General features: G+C 46.5%; 1 protein-coding gene across 1 annotated transcript in view; it reads right to left on the reverse strand.

Annotated features, from left to right (window-relative positions):
* The window catches only part of MECOM (MDS1 and EVI1 complex locus), a 45,992-nt gene extending 26,360 nt beyond the window's left edge, over nucleotides 1–19,632 (reverse strand). The window contains exons 1-6 of the mRNA XM_026045323.1: nucleotides 19,583–19,632; nucleotides 18,777–18,911; nucleotides 10,726–10,828; nucleotides 8,170–8,386; nucleotides 4,730–4,877; nucleotides 3,833–3,986 (exon numbers count right to left, since the gene is read on the reverse strand). Coding sequence (XP_025901108.1) covers nucleotides 3,833–3,986; nucleotides 4,730–4,877; nucleotides 8,170–8,386; nucleotides 10,726–10,774 — 568 coding nt within the window. The 5' untranslated portion in view covers nucleotides 10,775–10,828; nucleotides 18,777–18,911; nucleotides 19,583–19,632. The remainder of the gene's footprint in view (nucleotides 1–3,832; nucleotides 3,987–4,729; nucleotides 4,878–8,169; nucleotides 8,387–10,725; nucleotides 10,829–18,776; nucleotides 18,912–19,582) is intronic.
* Between the last annotated feature and the right edge of the window lie 614 nt (nucleotides 19,633–20,246).

The raw sequence follows: 20,246 nt of genomic DNA on the forward strand, positions 1-20,246 counted from the left end.
AGGAAGAAAAATGAAAGGGAAAAAAGAAAGAGAAAAGTAAAAGGAGAAGACAGGAGAGGAGAAATGTTTTTCCTAGTTCCTACTGTAATGTTTGCTTTTTCTTTTCCTAAGTGCTTTTGTTTACCTTCTGGGAAGATTTTATCCACCTATTTATCACAGAAGCRTTGGTGGTTTATTGCTGCAGTAACAAGCGCCAATCTTTTCTGCTGCCTTTCTGCTATTTTTATCCTAATCCTAGGCATAAAGGCCTTGCTCCCACAAAACAACGTCAAGGCTCTGCTTAACAGTACAAAACCAAACTCGAGGTTTGAGCACCCCTCATCCTCACTGCTGAGGTCCYGCATGCAAAGCTCCCATCACTCCCATCAACTTGACCACATAAATCAAAATTAAGGTGTCTATAMAGGCTGTTTGCACAAGTGTAGCTGAAGGGCTGCACAGTCGTCATCTGGGATATGATGGGCCAATTCCTCTCCTTCCGTAAAGCAGGATAACTCCATCAACAGCTATGGAGTTATACCTAATACACTCCAGCTGAGCAGCAGGCCATATATTTTTTTTTTTCAGAAAAAAAAAATCTCCGTTTGTCCTTTCAAATATACATACTTTTACACGACTAATACATAATGTAAAACAAATCATATTTTATAGACTCTGATCTTACAACAGGTCACGGTAAGAACCTGCTTCTTATTCCCATGACCATATCAAATTTGACTTTTCAGTCGGGTAAGACGAGACTGGTAAACAGAAAAAAATGTGTTTTGTCCAGATCTGTTCTTCCAAAAGCTAGGAAAGTTCTTCAAAGATCTTCAAATGGAGAATAATACATTATCCTCATTAATACAGTTCTAATAATATATCCTAATTATTAATGTATTATTCTCCATTAATATATTAAAAAGATAACAGAACTGTGAAATATTCTGCTTCCAGAGAAAAGCAAAAATACACGTTTACAATTTAAGGTTATCTTTACAAACTACTGAAGAAGATGCATAGCAATCTTCCAAATGACCAATGTATTTTGTCTGGCTTTTGAAATAAAATTGAATTAATCAGGGCAAATAAGAACTCTAAATATTTATTATTGCAATTTTAATGAAATATTTAATAGCTGTACTGTCAAGCTTACCTTTTCAAGCATAGAGGTTATGTACAACTATCTAATGAAGTGATTCTTGGTCAAGATGCCTCTTGCACGGTTATGGGTATGTGGCTTATAAGGCTGAACAGAAATTTTGGGCCCAGGTCTGCAGTCCCTACTCACCAGAACAGACTTAGTCATGGGCAGCGTCCAACTGAGTTACAACTCCGTGTAACATCGAGGTTTACAGCAAATGCCCCATTGATTTTTAGGGGGGAACTCCGTGTATAAATCACTAACACTGCCTGGGCCACTGTGAATATTCCCAGGAGGGAGGACCAGCCCAATAAGTTTTTGTTATAAGATCTACCTCTTTTTCACTGCCGCTTCRCTTAGGATTTAGTAGATGGGGGATGGTTATCAACTTTAATTGCTTCCACGTATCAAAGCAACAGGAGCTGGGTTTGATTTCTCCGGTTACACCTTACGACATCCTTTAAATCGCAGTGCCATACTTTCAAGCAGCTAACTTGTAAGGGAAGCTTCTCTCCTTGTAGTTTTTATTGCTGCAGAGACCCCAGCTTTTACACAAGCTCCCRCTCTGTCTCCCAAGCTGCAAAAACTCATCTCGTGTTTAAGTACATTCTGGACCACGATTGTCTCAGAGCCCCCAAAATAGCTCGTAGTTAAGTTTGCAAATTTTCTGCTTATTAAAAAAAATTACTGTAAGTACTATCTCRGATACGTTCAGTCTATTATGGCATGTGGTTTCTATTTGGAGAGGCTGGAGATTTCATGAAGGCAGTGAGTAATTACCTTAGTGTTGGTGAGTTTTCACTCAAGCTTGGGCGGAATACTGTAATAAGAGACAGTTGCCATAAACAGACTGGTAGAGTAAATCATGGTGTGTGGCCTCTCGGTGGAAAACAGATATCTACTTGAGGTGACCCTACCTCCCACCCCCGTTTCTGTCCCGCTCCCCTCACTGCTCAGAAAAGCCCACTGAACATGTGGTCTCCAAATTCTTTTCTTCTATAATTACACGGCTATTACTCATAGACTGTTCAATGGTTTCTCATCCCTCATACTGTAAATTTCAAGAATATCAATGGCTGTGCTGATTTAATAGAATAGGCACCAACAAAGCATTGCAGATATGATTTAATTTAAGAGAGGTGTCACTCCTATATATAGTATTGACCACAACTGTATTACCTGAAAATTCCCTACCTGGCCAGAAGTTATGGTTTTCTAATAATTATACATTTTAAATGTATCTGGTAATCCCAGGTTTATTAGCTGTAGTTATAACTGGATTTAGTTAGTTACTATTTTCTCACACAGCCACAATCAAGTATTATCTAAACGAATGGCAGATATGCAGACTTCACATGAATGAGTCTAATGGTATTAGAGCTTCTCTTAATGTATTATCCAGACCCAAAACACATGTCAAAGAAGGGTTTTACTGCTCCCTAGGAGACTAAGCTGGGTGTCTTGATACACTGCAAAGTTTAATACTGCAGCTGTGGGATTCACACCCCTAAAGAACAGGACCATACAGTATAGGGGAAGTGCAGCTTTCCTGTGCTCTGCTATGAGAATAACCTGCTCTGCCTCCTTATCTGGATGCAGTGCCACTTCCATCCATCAAATCTAGTATAAACTATCAGGACAGAAAATATGGTCCACTGGGAAAAAAACATTCGAATATTTTAGTAAATTAGTGTTGAGATGARAACTGCAGAAGATAAAAAATTCAGAAAACAAGTAGGGGAGGTGGCCAAAGCAGGTGTTTTTCAAGCCATAACAGGTGCTTGAAAAGACCGTGCTGGAGCTTAACAGCAACAAGAACCAAATTCTTAAATATTTCCTGCCTCTGGTTCTCTGTTGAAAGGAAAGCAGCTTGTAAGGTTATCGTGTGTCAAGGTTTCCCCATCTCATAGCAGGATCTGGCTAGGTGGTACATGCAATCCTGAAGACTTTAAGGATCTGTCTTATATTTCACTACTGAGCCAAGCTCAGAGATGAGGCAACTTTTACTGCTGGAGCAATTGTTTGCAAAAATCTAACAGCTAAACTCAGCACTTAAATGTAGGACATACAAAGAAACCTCAAGGAGTGAGGCAACCTCCTCCAGCTGAGATGCACTGGCTGTGAGACTTAATTTTTTCCAATTCCAATGAACACCACGGCATCTCATCTGCTATAGATGCTATAGACTTGCAGCCTAAAATTAATTTCTACATTTGTGCTGGTCCTACCCAATTCCCAAGTGCTGCAGACTGTGACCCAGCATTCCCACCTCCTGCCCTGGGCCAGCACCGCTGCTCCGTGGCCCTCAGGCCGGGCAGGATGCGATCCAGCACGCAAGGAGCCAGGAGACACGAGCAACCAGCTGAGGTTGGTTTAAAACAACCCAAAACTGCAACCTCCAAGCCTGATATCGCTGGCTCTTAGCTAAATCCTACTCCCAGCTTGCTCTGTCATCTGTGCATGGAAATACATTGTGAGGACAACCGGTACATTTATACAGTGTCTGTCTGAAAATGAAAATCATACATAAAAAAAAAAACCCTTGTGAATTATCCAAAATTCATTTAATAAATCCAGGTGCAAGCCAATCCCCATGAAACCAATGAGAAATTGAACGAAAGCACAACACAACCTTCTGCTTCCACATCATGCTGCTTTTTTTTGATAAGAGAAATACACTTAACTGAAGACATTTAGTTGCAGACTTACATATAAAAGGTTTGACACTGCTGTGGATGTGTTTGTGCTGTTTGAGGCCTGAAGAAGTGGCAAAGGTTTTGCCACACTCTGGACAAGCGTGAGCACGAGCCCCAACATGCTGGGAACGAATATGTCTCTGAAGGTTGCTGGGGTCCGTGAAAACCTGCTAGGAAATGAGTACTGATTAACCAAGAAACTTAACTGCAAAAGAAGCCAGTTACTACAAGCATCTACCAAAATTCAAACCTCGAAGTTATTGGGAGGTTTTTATTAAGATCTAAAATCTGTCTTTGGCTGCTTGTTGTCTTATTCAGTCTTGCTAAATGGAAGTCACTGGAAGCTTTGCCCACAAAGACGGACTTTCGAGGTTTAGCCAAATACTTGCTGTTTCTGATAACCCWTCTGTAACCAGTACACCAGATGTAACAACCCCTGCAATTGGAAGTCCCAGGGCATGGGAAGGCACATCCATCCACCCTGCACTTCCAGCAGGGATTCTCGCCCCTCAGAGCYACAAGATGTGCAGTAGGTACCAGTTCCATTGGCAAGACGTACCGAGGCAACTCAAAGCATATCTATAGTGTTCTGTGACTGCAACCAAATTGAGGAAAGCAGGTCCCTACTCTCCTTCCAGAGGAGAGCTCAGGGCCTGCAAGTCAGGCAGTTCATAACCTTAAGGGCACAACTGCTCTCATGAGCTCCAGACCCCACACGCAAAGAGCAAAGCCCTCCTCTAAACCCCACAAATTCTGCCCACAGACCCTTGTAAATCCTGGAAAAAACAGGCTGGACCAGCACAGAGTTCCCAACAGGAGCTCCTGTGTCCTGATTCGGTGCAGCCTTGCTCTCCTACCCTTGCACATTCAGCAATGAAGGAAGGACAGACAGCCCACAAATTCACTGTACCTTGGCACAGTTTTCACACTCGTAGTGCTTCCCGCTGTCATGCGACATCTGGTGACGTATCAAGTTGGACTTCCAGTTGAAGGCTTTGGGGCACTGGTCGCACTTGTACTCCCTCTCCTCGCTGTGCGACAGCATGTGCTTCTCCAGGCTGCGGAAACAGAGAGGGGCTGAGGGAGCTCCCGGCAGCCCCGCACAGAACCGCGGCTTCCTCGGCCACTCCAGACCTGTGCAGCCACGGAGCTGGAGCGCCAGGAACAGACCGAGCAGAGCAGGCAACTACAGCACCTAGTGCAGAGAAAACCCAGAGGCTCCATCCTGACAGTCCCAGGGTCGCTGAGCTGTGAGCAGCAGCATCAAGCACACGGCCTGGTCCCAATTCCACTGCAGTAATACAGGGTCCAGTGCTTTGCCAGGACACTGCAAATGCTCCAGGAGATGATGCATCCATCCCTCCCTAAGGAGATTATTTCACACACTCCTCAATATTGCACTCCAGTAAATCTTTCCTGCAGTCTGAATTATTTCTACTTTATTCATTTCAGTCAAAATACACCTTGGATCCAATCTCTTATATAATTGCACTCTTCTGATGGCAGCCCGATATCGGGTCTAGTGTAAATGATCAGAATCAATTCAACACCAGACACTAAGATAAAAGTTATAGTTTGATTATTAGTAACTACATCCAATTAGCTAGTTATTAATGCATTCATTTCTCAGYCATTTATTTAGTCTATTAGTAGTGTATTCAATCAAGTGTATTTTTTTTGTTGCATATCCCTGAATTCATTCCAAATTCAATTCTGAATTCCTTCAATTGCTAKTTTAGTATTCATGGAGAGCAAGCACACTGCTTAACACCTGCACTGCTTGCTCACATATAAAGCTGTGGCTTGCTCCCTTGCTTGAGTAAAAGAGAAACAATCACTACATAGTGTAGACGTAGGCTCACAAAAAGCCACTGGGACCTGGGATTTTCAGCACTGCGCTGCCAACACCACTGGAGGGAACGGAATTTACAGCCTGCCCTGACTTTTGCAGTCTGATTAGCAACTTTTATTCATGGCAATGCTCTCATCCTGAGGATGCTGCTTACATCTACCCCTCTCAGGATCTTCTGTCCTTTTGGAGGAAAAAAATAAAAAAAAATCTGGCTTTCTCTCCCAATCCTTCTGTGATAACTGCACCTCCCTCATGCACTCGGAAACAACCTTCCCAAAACACCTAAAGAGGTTCCTGTCCCTCGCACTGGTGCCAGCTCCCAGGATGCTGAACGTGGCTCTGCAACCTTCCACCACCACGGAGCTGCATCCGCCCCCAGCACACACATCCACGTCTCAACCTCCCTGCTCTGCTATTTCTCACCTTCATTCCGCACCCCCTCAAGCCCAGGTCACTCTGGCCTTTTGTTTTATATAATCTGGCTATAGCACACTCCTGGACTTCTTTTGCTGTGAACTGTCTTTGTCATGGATTAGCTTTTCAATAATTCAAGAGTTCGGAGAATGACTGCCTTCAATCTCATTTTTCACTCTTTCTCACCATGCTGCCCATCTATTTATGATGACTAGTTCTTTGTTTTCTGCCCTTTCTTTTCAATTTTTAATACTTTAAGCTAAATTTACATTTGTTCAATGATTCTCCTATGTTAGATACTGTCCTCTAGCTCGTCAGCAGGAAGGAACTTTAATATAGAATAACTCACTGTGTGCAAAAAATGCTACTGTCCAGGCCTTTCCCTCCCTGACATTACTGCAATCCTTTGGACCTGATCTACCGACATCAGCCCTTTCAAATCAATCACTCCAACTGAAAATCAGACACGTGGAGCCAAATCTTGCTCAGTATCACCTGATGAATAAGGCTCTGTGTCTGCACAAGCCCACACTCAGTGGGGTTCATCAAAGAGATGGACAGCAATGCCTGGTACACTGTGTTTTAATTTTTGGGGTAGTGTCATTAATTTTGTGAAGTGAAAGGACCGGGTCATATGAGRTGCTGCTTGGAGATCTCCTGTGTGATGCTGAACATCCTCCGCTCAGTCAATAGGACCCAAAAGAGTCCTAATTTGGGGAAAGGATGCCACATCTTGCAGAAACAGTGCCTGAAATACTCAGTATCAGTTGTCCAAAGTAACAAACTACTAATTGCTAAGTTATTATTTAAGGGGTGGCTGATGATTAAAGAATGCAATATCCTGCTGTCTCCAAAAAGGCAGTTAATGCTGTGGCTTAGGCTGAACCCACGCAATGTGTAAGAAATGCACTACCTTAGTATAGCTAAGATCTGGCCCAGAATTTTGTTATTGAAATATCTCAGCACTAYTATGAAATCTTGGCAAGGGCCAACTTTTCCCTCAAAATGAGAGCACTAAGATGTAAATTCATTATCAAAGTACTGCAGAAGCTCTTCTGCACTCTAAACACTTATCAGTAATTTGCCAAATCTGCTGTAATCCACACTGCAACACATTATTTCAGGTAGCCACCAAAAACTACAATGGCAGGACATATGTAAATGATCATTGTATAAAAGATGCACTTCCCATTTACATTCCTGAATGCATATTTCAGGTATACATGCATGTACGTCTACCTATTTAAACTGACAGATATAATAAGAAAGAGATGAAGCCAAGTGCTCTTTGCACTCATGATTTCCAAAGGAATTAAAATTATTCTTTTGCAGAACAGCATAAAAATCCTGCTTGCCATTGACCCTAAGGAATCATCATTAAAACAGTTCAGTGTTTTGTACTGTCTTTGCATTGCAATACTGCTAAAATCAGATTAATTAATGAAAATAAGTTGTGGCTGGGCAGTGCTGGGTAGTGTGGGCCTGATCCTCTTCTCACAGCAGCTAAAGACATTTGTATCATCACTGTTTTCAGCTGAAGCAGGACAGTTCCGTACAATTTACTTCTCAAAAAAGTTATGCTTAATGTGATGACCTGAAGGACTGCACAGTTTCCTGAATGAAAGGCTATATATCAAATATTAACATCTAGGTTACAGTGTAGCTTAACTCTTTCAGGCATGGCTTGTTTGCAAAAGACTCAGAGACACTCTGGGTTATTTCCACCTAAAAATACTAAGTCCAGACCTTAGCTCATTTGAACTATAATCACTTCTTTGATTTCAGTGCAACTAGACCAACTTATGACAGCTAAAGAAACCACTATCAGAGGACCACTTCTTTATGATCCTCAGGTCAAGGACCAGTCCTTAAGGGTATCAAGGCAAGGACTGAATCAATTACTGAAACTCAACTGATTTCCACGTCCTAGAACACCAAACAGCACAGGAGTCTCAGTAACTTTCATATTTATTTTGTGTATGAGATGAATGCAGCAGATTCTGCCCTCACTGGTGCCCTGTATCATCACACYGAAGGTGTCAGAATTTGCCTCATTCCATCACATTTTAAGCTTCTGCTCCTACCTTTGTAAGTCCGGGAAGACTTGATCGCACTCTTTACATTCCTGGATTTCATGCACATCCCGAAGGTCATTCTCCGTGTCAAGCTTTTTCTGAAAGTCCTCCTCCACCATGGAGAACGCAGAGTGAGGGGTGCTGCACGGGAACTTCTGGTGGTCTACTAGCTCCGCCTTGGACTCGAAGAGCTGGTCGCAGTCCTCACAGCGATACTGGCGCTCCTCTGCAAAACAAAGATAAATTGTGCTTTAATTCTGCAACATACAACAGCGCAATACTATTTATTAACCACCTGGGTCACATCCAATAGGGAACCCTAACACACTGTGTTTATATAATATCCTAAATGGAGATATATAGGGTCTAAGATGGATATCCAGTGGGAAGCTGTCAGTGTCTACCTTTCAGAATGAGGTAGAGTGACTTAGACACAAATGTCAACATTTAAAATACCCAAGGGGGTGTTAATGGAGATTTCAAAAGCCTTTTAATTTCCATTATGGTTCTCTTCAGCACCTAAGCCTACTCGGTGTAAGCCAGAGGTGGAGCATAAAGAAGAGAAGGGACCTTGCTTGTGAATTCAGTAAGAATAAAAATGGACTCAGTGTGTTTCTTAGTAGAAGTGACCAAAGAAGATCAGTAGAATGACCACTTTGGAGTAAATATTTCATTCCATGGCTTAATAATTACTGCGAAATAATTGATCAGCTGGGAGAAAGCCCCAAAAGTAACCTTGGAAAAAGGCATGCCGGGATAYGCTTCCTGTTGGATTCTACACTAGTGGTTGATGTGGCTGCCCATGTATCCCACTCTGATTTCAGTGTCATCAGCCCTGCAGACATAAATGCCCACGGGCTCAGGGTCCGTAGGGCACCTGGCAACCTGAGGACCCTGACTGACCTCTCATACATGGGCAGCACAACAGGAGACCACTACCTGAGGGTCAAAATGATCCTGAGAAACCATCATGATGAGAACAGTGCTCTGCTCTTCACCATCCTCTAGTAATAGTTCAGACCTAGTGAAAACCTGCTCCAGTTTGGGTCTAAATGATCCCTAAGGGACACTACTTGTGCGTGTCTGCAGAGCATTTCTCTGGTGTCACTTATAAAATATCCAATGGAATAGCCACATAAAATATTATGCTTAAAAAAGGGTTACATTTCTAGCAATAAAGTTACCACTAAAGAGGAGAAAAAAAAGCTCAACAAATGAATTAATAATCGTACACTTTTYTTTTTCAGAGACTGTAAGTCAGTGCTCCAAGGGTGCAGGCAGTCCTAAGAAAGCATAGCCCTGGGTRCCACCTCTGCCGCGCTGGGAAAGCCCTGGTGCACAGTCCCTGAATTGTTAAGAATTTACAAGATAAATGTAAATGTAAAGAGCATAAACTTTAACCTAATGTGTGTCAAGTAAACACTCTTCAGCTAGCCCCAGCTGTGCCTTTACAGGCCCCTGCACTGTAGACARCAGATCCCGAGTAGCTTTGGGAGGTGGAGGCAAGTCTGATACAACCTAATCTGCAAGGAACAAGCAGCAGTTTACAAGTTGTAGACAGACAACCTCTGTAGAAGATAAATAATGAATGAGCAAGGGGAGGAAAAGTGACTATGTTCTCAAAAGCRTCAGCAACATTAACATCCTGAGATCTTCCAAGAGAAAAGAATGACAGTCGTTAAACTAAGTGACAAAAAATAACCTAGAATCCGAGTTCACACACCTTAGTCTGGCAGGACCAACAAAGCTGGTCTCTATTCCTCCTTTTGCAACATCCATGAAATGATTACATTTCAGTTTCAAGCCCTATTGCTGCCCTCCCTCTTTTACCTCTCTAGACATCTATATCTGCCAGGGAAGTTGAAATAAGTATGGGAAAAAAAATGAAATAAGTAAGGGAAAACTGAAAAACTTTCTCTGCAAAAATGCTGAGAAAACAGTCTGTGCAAACCTGAGCTCACCAGTTTGACAGGAACAGAATGCAAGTCACAGGCAATTTTCAGGGAAAACAGTTCAACTACAAGTGATGAACAAAACAGATAGCCCCAAAGCCAGCTTTGACATCACTTTTCAGAACAGAGCAATTCTCCAGAGGGACGGAAGGAGAAAGGCCTTGGCATGACCTCCTGGCTGTAGTTCAACTAAAGGGAATCACAGGCTCATATTTAGGTCATTAGTGGTGTAAATCCCCCAGTGACTGGGAATTTCAGTTTATTCCCAGGCAACCTRTGACCTCTTTATCTGGATTCTTCATTGCTAACACTGTGAAAGAGTTTAGTCAGAAAACTTAAATTAAGGGACACCAACAATAGCAATCTTGGTCACAGAGAGTGGCAAAACTTTGATAAATAAAAATGTATCAATCATGCTAATATTAAACTTATTTATTCACTGAGCAGCTTTCCGAAAACAGAAGGGCAGGAATATAGGTATATAACCAGCACAATCCAGTTCTCTTAGCTATAGCGGATCTCAAGGGGATTCCAAAAGAGGAGAAATCTTTCTAAATTTTCACTTAATCTCAGTGTTAGAGTAGATAAGATGAAACAGTAAGAAGTGGCTAACCGTGAATGTCTGGAGCCATCGCTTCATGTGAATAATCCTCACTCTTCATGAACAGTAACAGCTCCTCTCCAGGTTCAATATCCACTACAACTCTGTAGAATATCTGCAAAAGAGAAAGCAAAGTGAGCGGCGCGGAAGGCCAGGAGGCACCAAGGCYGGCTAGGAAACCGCTCTGCATTTACCCCACGGCAGGTGGACAAATGGGAAAATTGGGTGCTTGTTGCCAGCAGAGCCATGGAGAGGAGCCAGGTTAGACCACGGCCAAGCTGCTCCTTCCAGCCCCCAGGCTTTTGTGCCGTGGGTTCTAGGCAAAGCGGAGGTCGCTCTCAGCAGCCCCAGCAGCACCACGCGCTACGTGATGGAAACTGCAAACATCACCAGCAACCCACATGCTTAGTGAGATAAAAACAGCCTGTAATTTATCTGTAAAATGTAATCTTGAATGACTTGCTAATGGGACAGAACCCACATTTCTCCTCTTGACTGCGGTGGGAAAGCTATAGGTACCAGCTAAAACGGACCCAAGCTGATGATGCTGATCAAAGTGGTGGCACTGAACCCCACTCATCTTCTTCAACGTGCAAGATGYGAATGCTGAGAGAGGTTCATCGCAGCGGGGTGCAGACGGAGGAACAGCAGAGGCAGCGTCTCCTGAGGGCAGCATGAGCCACCCCAAAGCTCTGCGGCCACTTTGTGTCCTGGCAGGGAGCACTGGATGCTCCTCGGAGCGGCTCGGATAAACCTTGGCCACCTCCTCAGGCCCTGCTCCCAGCTCACACGCTGGGCGTCCCCAGTGCGAGGCAGCGCGCGGGGACATCCAAGGGTGGCCCCGCACATACCGCTGTCCTCCAGGAGGTGGCCGTAGAGCCTAACGCTTCCGAGCTATGCACGGCCCACGGGTACGTGCAAGACGTCCAAAAATAACCCCACGGAATACATTTCCTCCCGGCTGTCTTCTCTTCTCCTCCTCGYCCCGTGCGCTCCAGAGCCGGTGTCGAAGGAGCCGGCTGAGAGCAGGGAYGGGAGCGGGAGCTTGTGCCCGGCTCGCGGCTCCGCTCTCTCCCGTGCTGTCCTGGGGCTGTGTCGGGCCGCTCATCCTCTCCCGTGCCCTTCAGATGAGTCTCTGCAATGCCCGTTCCCGTTGGAAACGCGTTAGCATCAAACAGGCCCCATGTGGGGCAGGTCACCAGCTTTGGGGCACTCTCCCCTTCATCTCACGCATCACCAATTCGCACGAGCCCTGTAACCCAAGCAGCACCTTGAGGCCCTACAGTAACTCTGGCAACTCCAAAGGAAAATGACACTGTCCTACCCSCCTTGTCCGGACATGGCGAGAGGAGCAAGAAGGGCTGCCCACAATGGCTGGCTGCAGGGAAATGGTGATGCAAAATACAAAAAGGGAAAAAAATCTGGGGTCCTCCCATGAAAAAAAAGGCTGCAGCGATCACCGACCTGCCCMTGCTGCTGTCTGCAAGTAAGGGGAGAGCCAGCAAAACTGGCGGTTTGGGTAAAATGCTCTTTTTTTGTTTTGCAACACAGAACTAAAGCTCCTCCAAAACCAGGTCCAAGTGACAGATCTGAAATACTGGCATTAAGGCATTATTATTAAAATGATTAGCTATTAATAAAAAAAATTAAAGAAATTGTTGCTGTACATTCAACAAGAACGTCACCCACCCTAACCAATCCCCCAGCACACCACGTCCCAACGAGGATCCAAAAGCAGACACGCCGCACTTCCAAACAATCTGATCTGATCTGGATGGATGTCCTTGTTACTTCCTGGAATGCACCGGAATCGCCCTGCCTGGGAACAGGGGCTACATCCAAGTGCATTGGGTAAAATGGCCCAGGCTGCAGGAGTTTTTAAGCAGCAGAAGCTTGTGCCGAGGTGCGGGGATGCAGCAGTCCCCGATGGGAGAGCTTGGGAACGACTCCCTAGGTCTGCCTCCTCCTGCCTCCCCTAGCTTTGCAGACCACACTGAGCTCTCTATTTCAGACATTCTTATTTGGGTTTTGGAAATGGCCATGTGGAATACATGGATTTTTACATTCTAAAGCTTACAGATTCCTTGGCTACGTTCCTGACTATAATTAAGGATTTTAATTTTTTGACTTCAGCTGGAGCACAGCTTCCCCTCCGGCATCCGCCAAGCCTGGGTCATTCCCCAACCCGCTTTGATTGCCCAATTCAGCAGCCCTCGCGCCTGCCTCCCAACAACCACTTGTGGGCAAGGAGGGCACATCCACGTGCCACGCTGCAGAGCCACCAAGGGAACGGGGGATAAAAAACACAGGAACGCACCATTGCCTTTTAAAGGGACAAATAAGGCCTCGTTGTTACGAAGTCCAGTTTACTTTTCCTGGTCAGGCACTTGAAATTTTATTTATGCTTAATAGACTGCATTTGGCATGTGTAAAGATGACAGAAGCGTGAATTATGAACGACCTTCAACCCGGGCAGGAAGTTGTAATAATTGCAATAATAGGGGAGAGGCATTCGCCCCGCGAGCCGCCGCTYGCTTTGACGGCCCCGCCGGGCACCAAGGGAGACGGCGACGCTTTTGGGGCCAAAAAGCAACGCTTGGGTCTACGTGGGTGGACAAGGTCAGCAGCCAAGGGGAGCCCCTCTGCGGTCCTCAGCCTGGGGAGGTGTTTCCTTCTGCTGCATCCTGCTCATGCTAGACCTTAGGGGCATAAGAGCTTGGAAAATGCTGCCTGTGTCCCCAGGATACTCGGGAAATTCAGACTTTAGAGCAGATCAGAGATGCCAGGCAGATGCAGGCACGTGCAGCAGCTTTTCTCCCTGGTGATGTTACCTCCTGAACACATCTAACTGGCTCCAAGTGCAGCAGGGAGGCACCAAATAAATAACTTAGGTTGCAGAAATGCTGGCAAGGGAAAGGATTGGACTGACCGCAGCTGGGGCAGGCAGCACCTAGGAGAAGATGGAGAAAAGGGAGAGAGATAAAAGAAATGCCAAGCCTGGGGGTAGTGTCCAAACTAAAAAGGAGCTTCCCTTTAAAGGGACAAGGGCAATGGAAGGAGTATTGCCCCACCTCCTGGAGATGAGGAGACAAATGAATAAATAAGCATGTAATAAGATGTAATTGAGTATTTGAGAAAAAAACAAATTRGAAGGTGTCTGGACGACCAGGGCTCCATTTTCGCTCCTGTGCTGAACACCTCCTGGGGCTGCAGTGCTGTGTTATGCAGTCTGAGGCAGGTCCTCCTCGCCACACTCAGGCCAATGATGAACTGCAATAAACTRGAAGTTTTTTTCCACGGGCAGTCCCGGAGGCGGTTTTCCAGGGAAAGCTTYGCGAATCCCGCCGGGCAGGCGGCCGCACGTCTGGGAGCAAAGTCTTTCCCTTCTGTCCTCCCTTGGAGGCCAAAGTGCCCTGAGACGGGGAGAGAGGAAGCAGCTCGGGGAAGCACTGGAGCAAGAGGGTCCCGACCATCCATGTTTGCCAAGAAAAACATCCCTGTCACTGTCCCACGTTCCGAAAGCACYGGGCTGTCCTCCTGGCTGCCATCAGCCGACGATGCTCGTGTCATCCGTGACTGCCTCTGCTCCCTGGTGCACGTCGGGCCACCGCAGCGGGTGCCCGTGGGCAGCCCGAACAGCAGTGATCCCATGCGGATCGTGGTGGGACACGGTGAAGAGTCAGCGGTGACGTGGGGCAACGCGAGCCCCCTCCACAAGGCGCAGAAGCAGCTCGGTGCAATATGGCCTGTCCCGTCACCGCGGCATCCGCAAGCCCTGCTGTCCTGCTGGGGCTACCACTCAACCAGTCCTGCTCTTGGAGAGATAACTCGCCCTGCAGACAGCACCTGGCTGCTTTTATTCCGTATTAATGGTCCACAGGAAGCCTAGGACTACGAGAACAGCAACTAGCTGCCATGTGCAGCTCTGCGAGAAGCGTCTGCGCGGCCGGGTCACCTCAGGACAGGGCGACACGGACCTGGAGGCTCCACTGCACATCCCACCCGGCATTGCCCCCGTGGGCGGCAAAGAGGCACCACGAGTGCCCGGCGCCTCCTTCCAGCAGTCCTGCTCCCATGCCCCAGCCATGGGCAGCTGCACCGGGGCTTGATTGGCTTTATAAAAGCCCTAGGAAGGGAAGTGCAGCACGAGGTGCCCCCCGAGCTAAATGCACATGTGCCCCACAGCTGTCCAGAGCTGCCCCATGCTGCCAACAAAGCCACAAAACTGCCCCTTAAACACAGAGCCTGTCGGGAGCCTCCGTGCCAGGGACACCGGCACAACCGGCTGCGGAATCAGCGAGTTCACAAAACCGGCACGATGGACAAGGTCGCGGCGCCGCCGGCGAAGGCTGCACCCCACCATCGTGCACCCCGCTAACAGCCAGCACTGCTCCCCCGCTCCAGGAGCTTCTGCTTGAGCACTGAGTTAAATAACAAAAGTTAATTAAAAAATTATTTCAGGGCACAGAGCAAATCAAACCTCAGCAGACTGATTCCAAACCACGCGGCCGTTTCAACAGATCAGGCAGAGAGGAGCTTCAGGGGCTCTTCTGCTAAGGGCAAGACCTGGAAGCTAAGGGCAGCTTTGCAGATTAGATGGCACTAACACTGTCTGAGGTCTGCAAGCAATAAGCAAGTCAAAGAAAGAAGAGGAAGAAGAAGAAAAAAAAAAAAAGCATGAGTTTTAACTGAAACTAACAACTAACAACTACATTTCTTAAAAAAAAAAAAAGGAAAAAAATACATGCATTTTCATAACTTTAAAATGACTGTGGACCCAGCTTCGAAATGCACTGATTGCATGACAGTTCCCTTGCAAGACACTGCTGCCATTGGGCTGTATTTTCAACTGTATTTTCACTATCAAATGTATTTTAAAACAATGCTTTTACTGAGACAGCAGTGCAGCCRGACAGCCTAACAGTGCTAATCAGTCCGAAGCCATTAAAAAGTTCAACTAAAAGGTGTTTAACAATAACAGTCATCCAAGTTAGCAAAAAACTGCTATCGAATTGTAACCGACTCTGAGCTGAAAAAATACATTCCAGGGCAATAATAGTGACAAGACTGTTTGCAGCCCTGCACATACTGCAGTCTCTTTGGGGAAAAGGAAAAAATGAGACTGTACTATTTGTGGAATTTTATTATTCATATACATCTTGAGTTACATACTTTCAGGTCAGATTAGGTATGACAGGAGATAATAGGAAGACAGCAAAGAGAAATCCTAGATTGCCTTCATTTGAAATAAAAAACGAGGAAAAAAAAATGCAGCTTTTCAACCCTACTCCGCTTGCAATCACATGAAATACGAGTTGCACGCAGCATATGTGTTTTGACTGCATCCTACCATTACCGAGCCGGTCATCCTGGCGAAGCTCGTTAATAAAGTTGCAAGAAAGAGCCCAGGCCCTTTGCAAAGCTGCTCCTAAGCGATGAAACCCAACCTTGACCGTGAAACAGGGTGCTACCTTTTTGAAAAAAAAACACATAACATAGAAAATAACCTCAAAAATTAGCTTTTCTCCCCTTTTTTGGGGCTCAACGGCCGCAGGTCTGAGGGTCACCTCCGACCTGGTCGTCTCCCGCGCTGCTGCGTGACCCTGCGGCCCGCGCGGGGCTCGGGGCGCTGGCAGCACCCGCCACCTTCCCGGCCGAGCGCGAGTGTTTGCTTGGGAATTTTACAGATGAGTTGAAGCAATTAGAGGCGAACAATCGCCGCGGTGTCCCCGGCGCTGCCCCGCGGCGAGCAGCGCCGCGCGCGGCCGGGACGGGCCCTGCGCGCCCGGGGACTGAACCGCTTCAGCTTCGTYATTATTAGTATTRTTGTTGTTRTTGTTGTTGTTTTGGTGCAGGCCGAGCGGGGAAGCGCCGCCGCACGGACCCCTGGCGCGTGTCGCTCCTCGCGCCCGGCGCGCCTGGCCACGTAACGTCCCTTCCCCAGCTCGCCGTCCACGCGATTTTATGTTACCTCTGCGGAGCCCGTGCCAGAATAAAGCAGGAGGAGGAGCTGTTAGAAAGGCTTTGGGGGGTTTAAGATTCAAGAGCACATTTTAAGCATTAACTTTTTAGGCTACGGTCATAAAACACTGGAGTATGTGTACAATTTTGTGGGTAGGTTTTCAGTGTTTCCAGAGGGCCACAGGAACAACAAGCTCTTGCTGACAGCGCACCGTTCGCAACAGGCTACTTGCGAGACGAGCGGTTTTTAATTTTCAAGCCTCACCAACAATAAGCCCGAAAAATATGGCACTCCGAACAGCATGATGCCGTGCAAAATGAAAAACAAGTCTCCTGTGAATGAAAGAAATTATTGGCAGCAGTACAGCCACCATTACCAAATCTCAGAAATGTAAACACTAAAAAAGAGAAGCCTTACAAGCGCCATAACTTCCATTCCAAAAACGTCAAAACGCGAGTGCGCACCAGTGTGTCAGAGGAGAGATGCTGGTATTTTGGGCTAGCATCTATTTTGAGACACAGCTCAGCAACATCAGAGTAAACACAGCAAGCTCCTTTCACCAATACAYGTGATTCCTTTTACGGTCTTACCTATTTATGCCAGCTCTTGTTGAACATAAAATATTTGAATTTGCCATTTCAATTAAACTATATAGTTTCCTTTTTGTATCCCTGGTATATARATGCTCCGCACGGAGAGAATTTATTGTTTTTCAGTATAAAACATATTTCGGCTTGGAGAACATATTTTTCATTTACTAATAATCTTTATGGTTTCTTTAGTTAAACCAGCTGCTATATAAAAAATAAATTATATCTCAGTTGGCTGGTTCATTCACTGTTACATGTGCTCCGCGCTGAATTTTAAAAGTTGAAAATTAAAGGGATCCCCTATCACAGTTTCTAGGAAAAAAAAAGTTATTTAAAGAAGTTTTTAATCAAGTATTTCATATGAGCTAAATACCTAATTCTGTATTGTTGCTGGAAACAGCAGCCTGTTCCACATTCATTTCAGGAATTTGATTGGAAAGAATGATTTCTAATTGAGGCTTTGTGTCTGCTTGTGATTCTTCCTTCAATACTGTCAAGGCAATTAAATTGGCTAAAGATAATCTTTAACATTCACCTGATGCAGTTAATTAAGTGGTGAAAACGAAGCACAGCGATTAGGAGAACCAAATGTTATGTTGCTGGTATCGAAGTTGAAATTTGAAACAAGAGCTCACAACCAGTTGTTCCTTTGCTATTTTAGACATTTTTGCTTTCAAGAAACATAGCTTTCCCAGCCTAAGCTCACTCATTAAAATATCTCATAACAGCATGTACTATTTGCAAACTGAAGCAAACCCTGATTTAAGCAGCACCTAATAACTCATCAGCATAACTGAAAGCACGACGCTTTACTGCGTTGCTCCTCTGCCTGCCCCTGCCTTTTTTCCACAGCATACAAGGATAAACAATGTTTGAGCCCAACGAGTGGATTTTTAAGTGCAATAAAAGAAAAGAAACCCACAAAAGAGTGCAGTTCGGTGCAGAAGCATTACGAGTTCTCGGGAGGAGTATGAGGAGGCATAAGCGTAACACCGTTCACGCACGTGTACGTAGAAATGCAGAGCCCTGTACGCACGGTTCTATTTGCAGGACTGTCTGTTCTGTATCTTTGTCCTCATTCTTTCCATTGATTTCACAATATAGTTCTTGATTAAAATATCAACTTTTAATTTAGCAGTGCAATGGCATTGGAACGGGCACGCAAAGATGTGCTAACTCAAAATCAGGAAATCCTGCATATCTGAGAAAGTCGTCCCAGTTTTTATCAGGTATAAGACTTAAAAAAAATAAAGTCGGGGGGGGGGGATTGTTTATGAATGAGACAACAGTGTGGGGAAAAAGAAAAAAAAAAGGAAAATTTGTATTATCTGCACCCCACAGTCAAAATTATTCTATTCTGCATTTCACATTTGTGCCTTATCTCTTGCCATAACAGCAAACATGCCACAATCTGTTGTGAATTGCTGGTTTGTTCTTTTCCACCCCCCCCCCACTCCATTGACACCTCAGAGTTCCTTAAAAAGTAAGTCCAGAAAGTGCATGCCACATACCTGATCGCTTATCTGACACGCAACAAGGTTGTGCTGATTGTAGCATCCAGCAAACTTGATGTATTTGAGCCAGTTTCCTACATCTGGTTGACTGGCATCTATGCAGAACTTCACATTGCAAAACTCATCCAAGATCTAAAAAGAAGAATATGAAAGAGTGAGTCYTTGCACTCCCATCCGGGCATGTTAATGAAATGATAAATCACAGGTTTTCAGGTAAACAATATGTTTATTTACACATGTAAACATACGCCTGTTTACTCACAAATATGCTTCTCTGGTGAYGCTTTTTTTTTAAAAGAATTATATACAGAATTAAATACATATCAATAAAAGCAAAATAAGTGTGCAGAAAAAAAGATCCTGAACAACGTTTACACATAACCAAGATGTTGTCTAATTACTGCTAAGAAACACGMTGTTAATTTAAGAAAACTCTGATTCTCCTGGTAGCCATCAGTGTCCATTTGCAGTTAAAATCACGATTTTTAATTAGGGCCGACTCTGCCAGGGTGCACAGCAGAAATTATCAAAACAGGCGGCGATGTGGCCGTGCGGGGCTGCTGGTTTGTTCCCGCATTSGCGCTGCGCGCGGCTCCCCCTCCGCCTGCCCGCACTCGCTCCTCCGCCTCCCGAGCAAAGTTTGGCCCCGAGTTTTCCCTCCCGCTTGGCCACTGCGCCCCCAAACCCCTCCGTACCACCCTTAAACCGGGCGAAAAACCAGGAGCTCCCCGCGCCGGAGCGGGGAAGATAAGCGGCAAACGGCGTAAAGCGCCGCGCGGAACGGGGCGCCGCGCAACACGTACCGGGAAACGGCTGCGGTCGGCGGGCAACGGGCGGCTACGACCGCGGGGCTCCGCGCGGTGACAACGCGCGGGTCGCGACGCGGCCACCGCGACTCGGCGGCCCCGCGTTCGCGCCGCGTCCCCCAAAACGCTCCAAACGGGCGGGAAGCGCCCGCGCGCCCCGCGGCTCCTCCGCGCCCGCGGGACGGGGGAGCGCAGGTAGCGCGGGGCCGGATCGGGCCTCGCTCCCCGCCGGGGCCGGAGGGGAGGAAACAACGCAACCAAAACCGTCCGAGAAGCCCCAAACCGCCCGACGGGCGGCCCGGGACGGCGCCAAGCGCCGCGACGTCCCCTCCTCTCCTCTCGSCCCCTCTGGGGGCTTCGCCTTGCCCCGGCCCCAGCCCACGCGCGGCGGGGAGGCCCGTGTCCCCCCGGGCCGTCCCGGCGGGGCCGAGCGCCCGCCCCGTCTCGCGGCGCTCCCCGGGGGGGACACGGCGGCACCGGCTCGCGCTCTTACCTCGTGTCGCCGGCAGCCTGCGGGGCACGGGCGGACGGGACGGGGGTGGGGAGGGAAGAAATGTGAAAATCAAACCCCAAATATCCTTCAGGCGGCGGGGAGCAACATCCGTGCGGGCGGAGGCCGCGGGGCCGCGCCGGGCCGCGGGGGGGTCAGCGGCGGGCGCGC

Source organism: Nothoprocta perdicaria, unplaced genomic scaffold (genome assembly GCF_003342845.1).
Source record: "Nothoprocta perdicaria isolate Ctin4 unplaced genomic scaffold, notPer1 scaffold_4, whole genome shotgun sequence".
Lineage (NCBI taxonomy): Eukaryota > Metazoa > Chordata > Aves > Tinamiformes > Tinamidae > Nothoprocta > Nothoprocta perdicaria.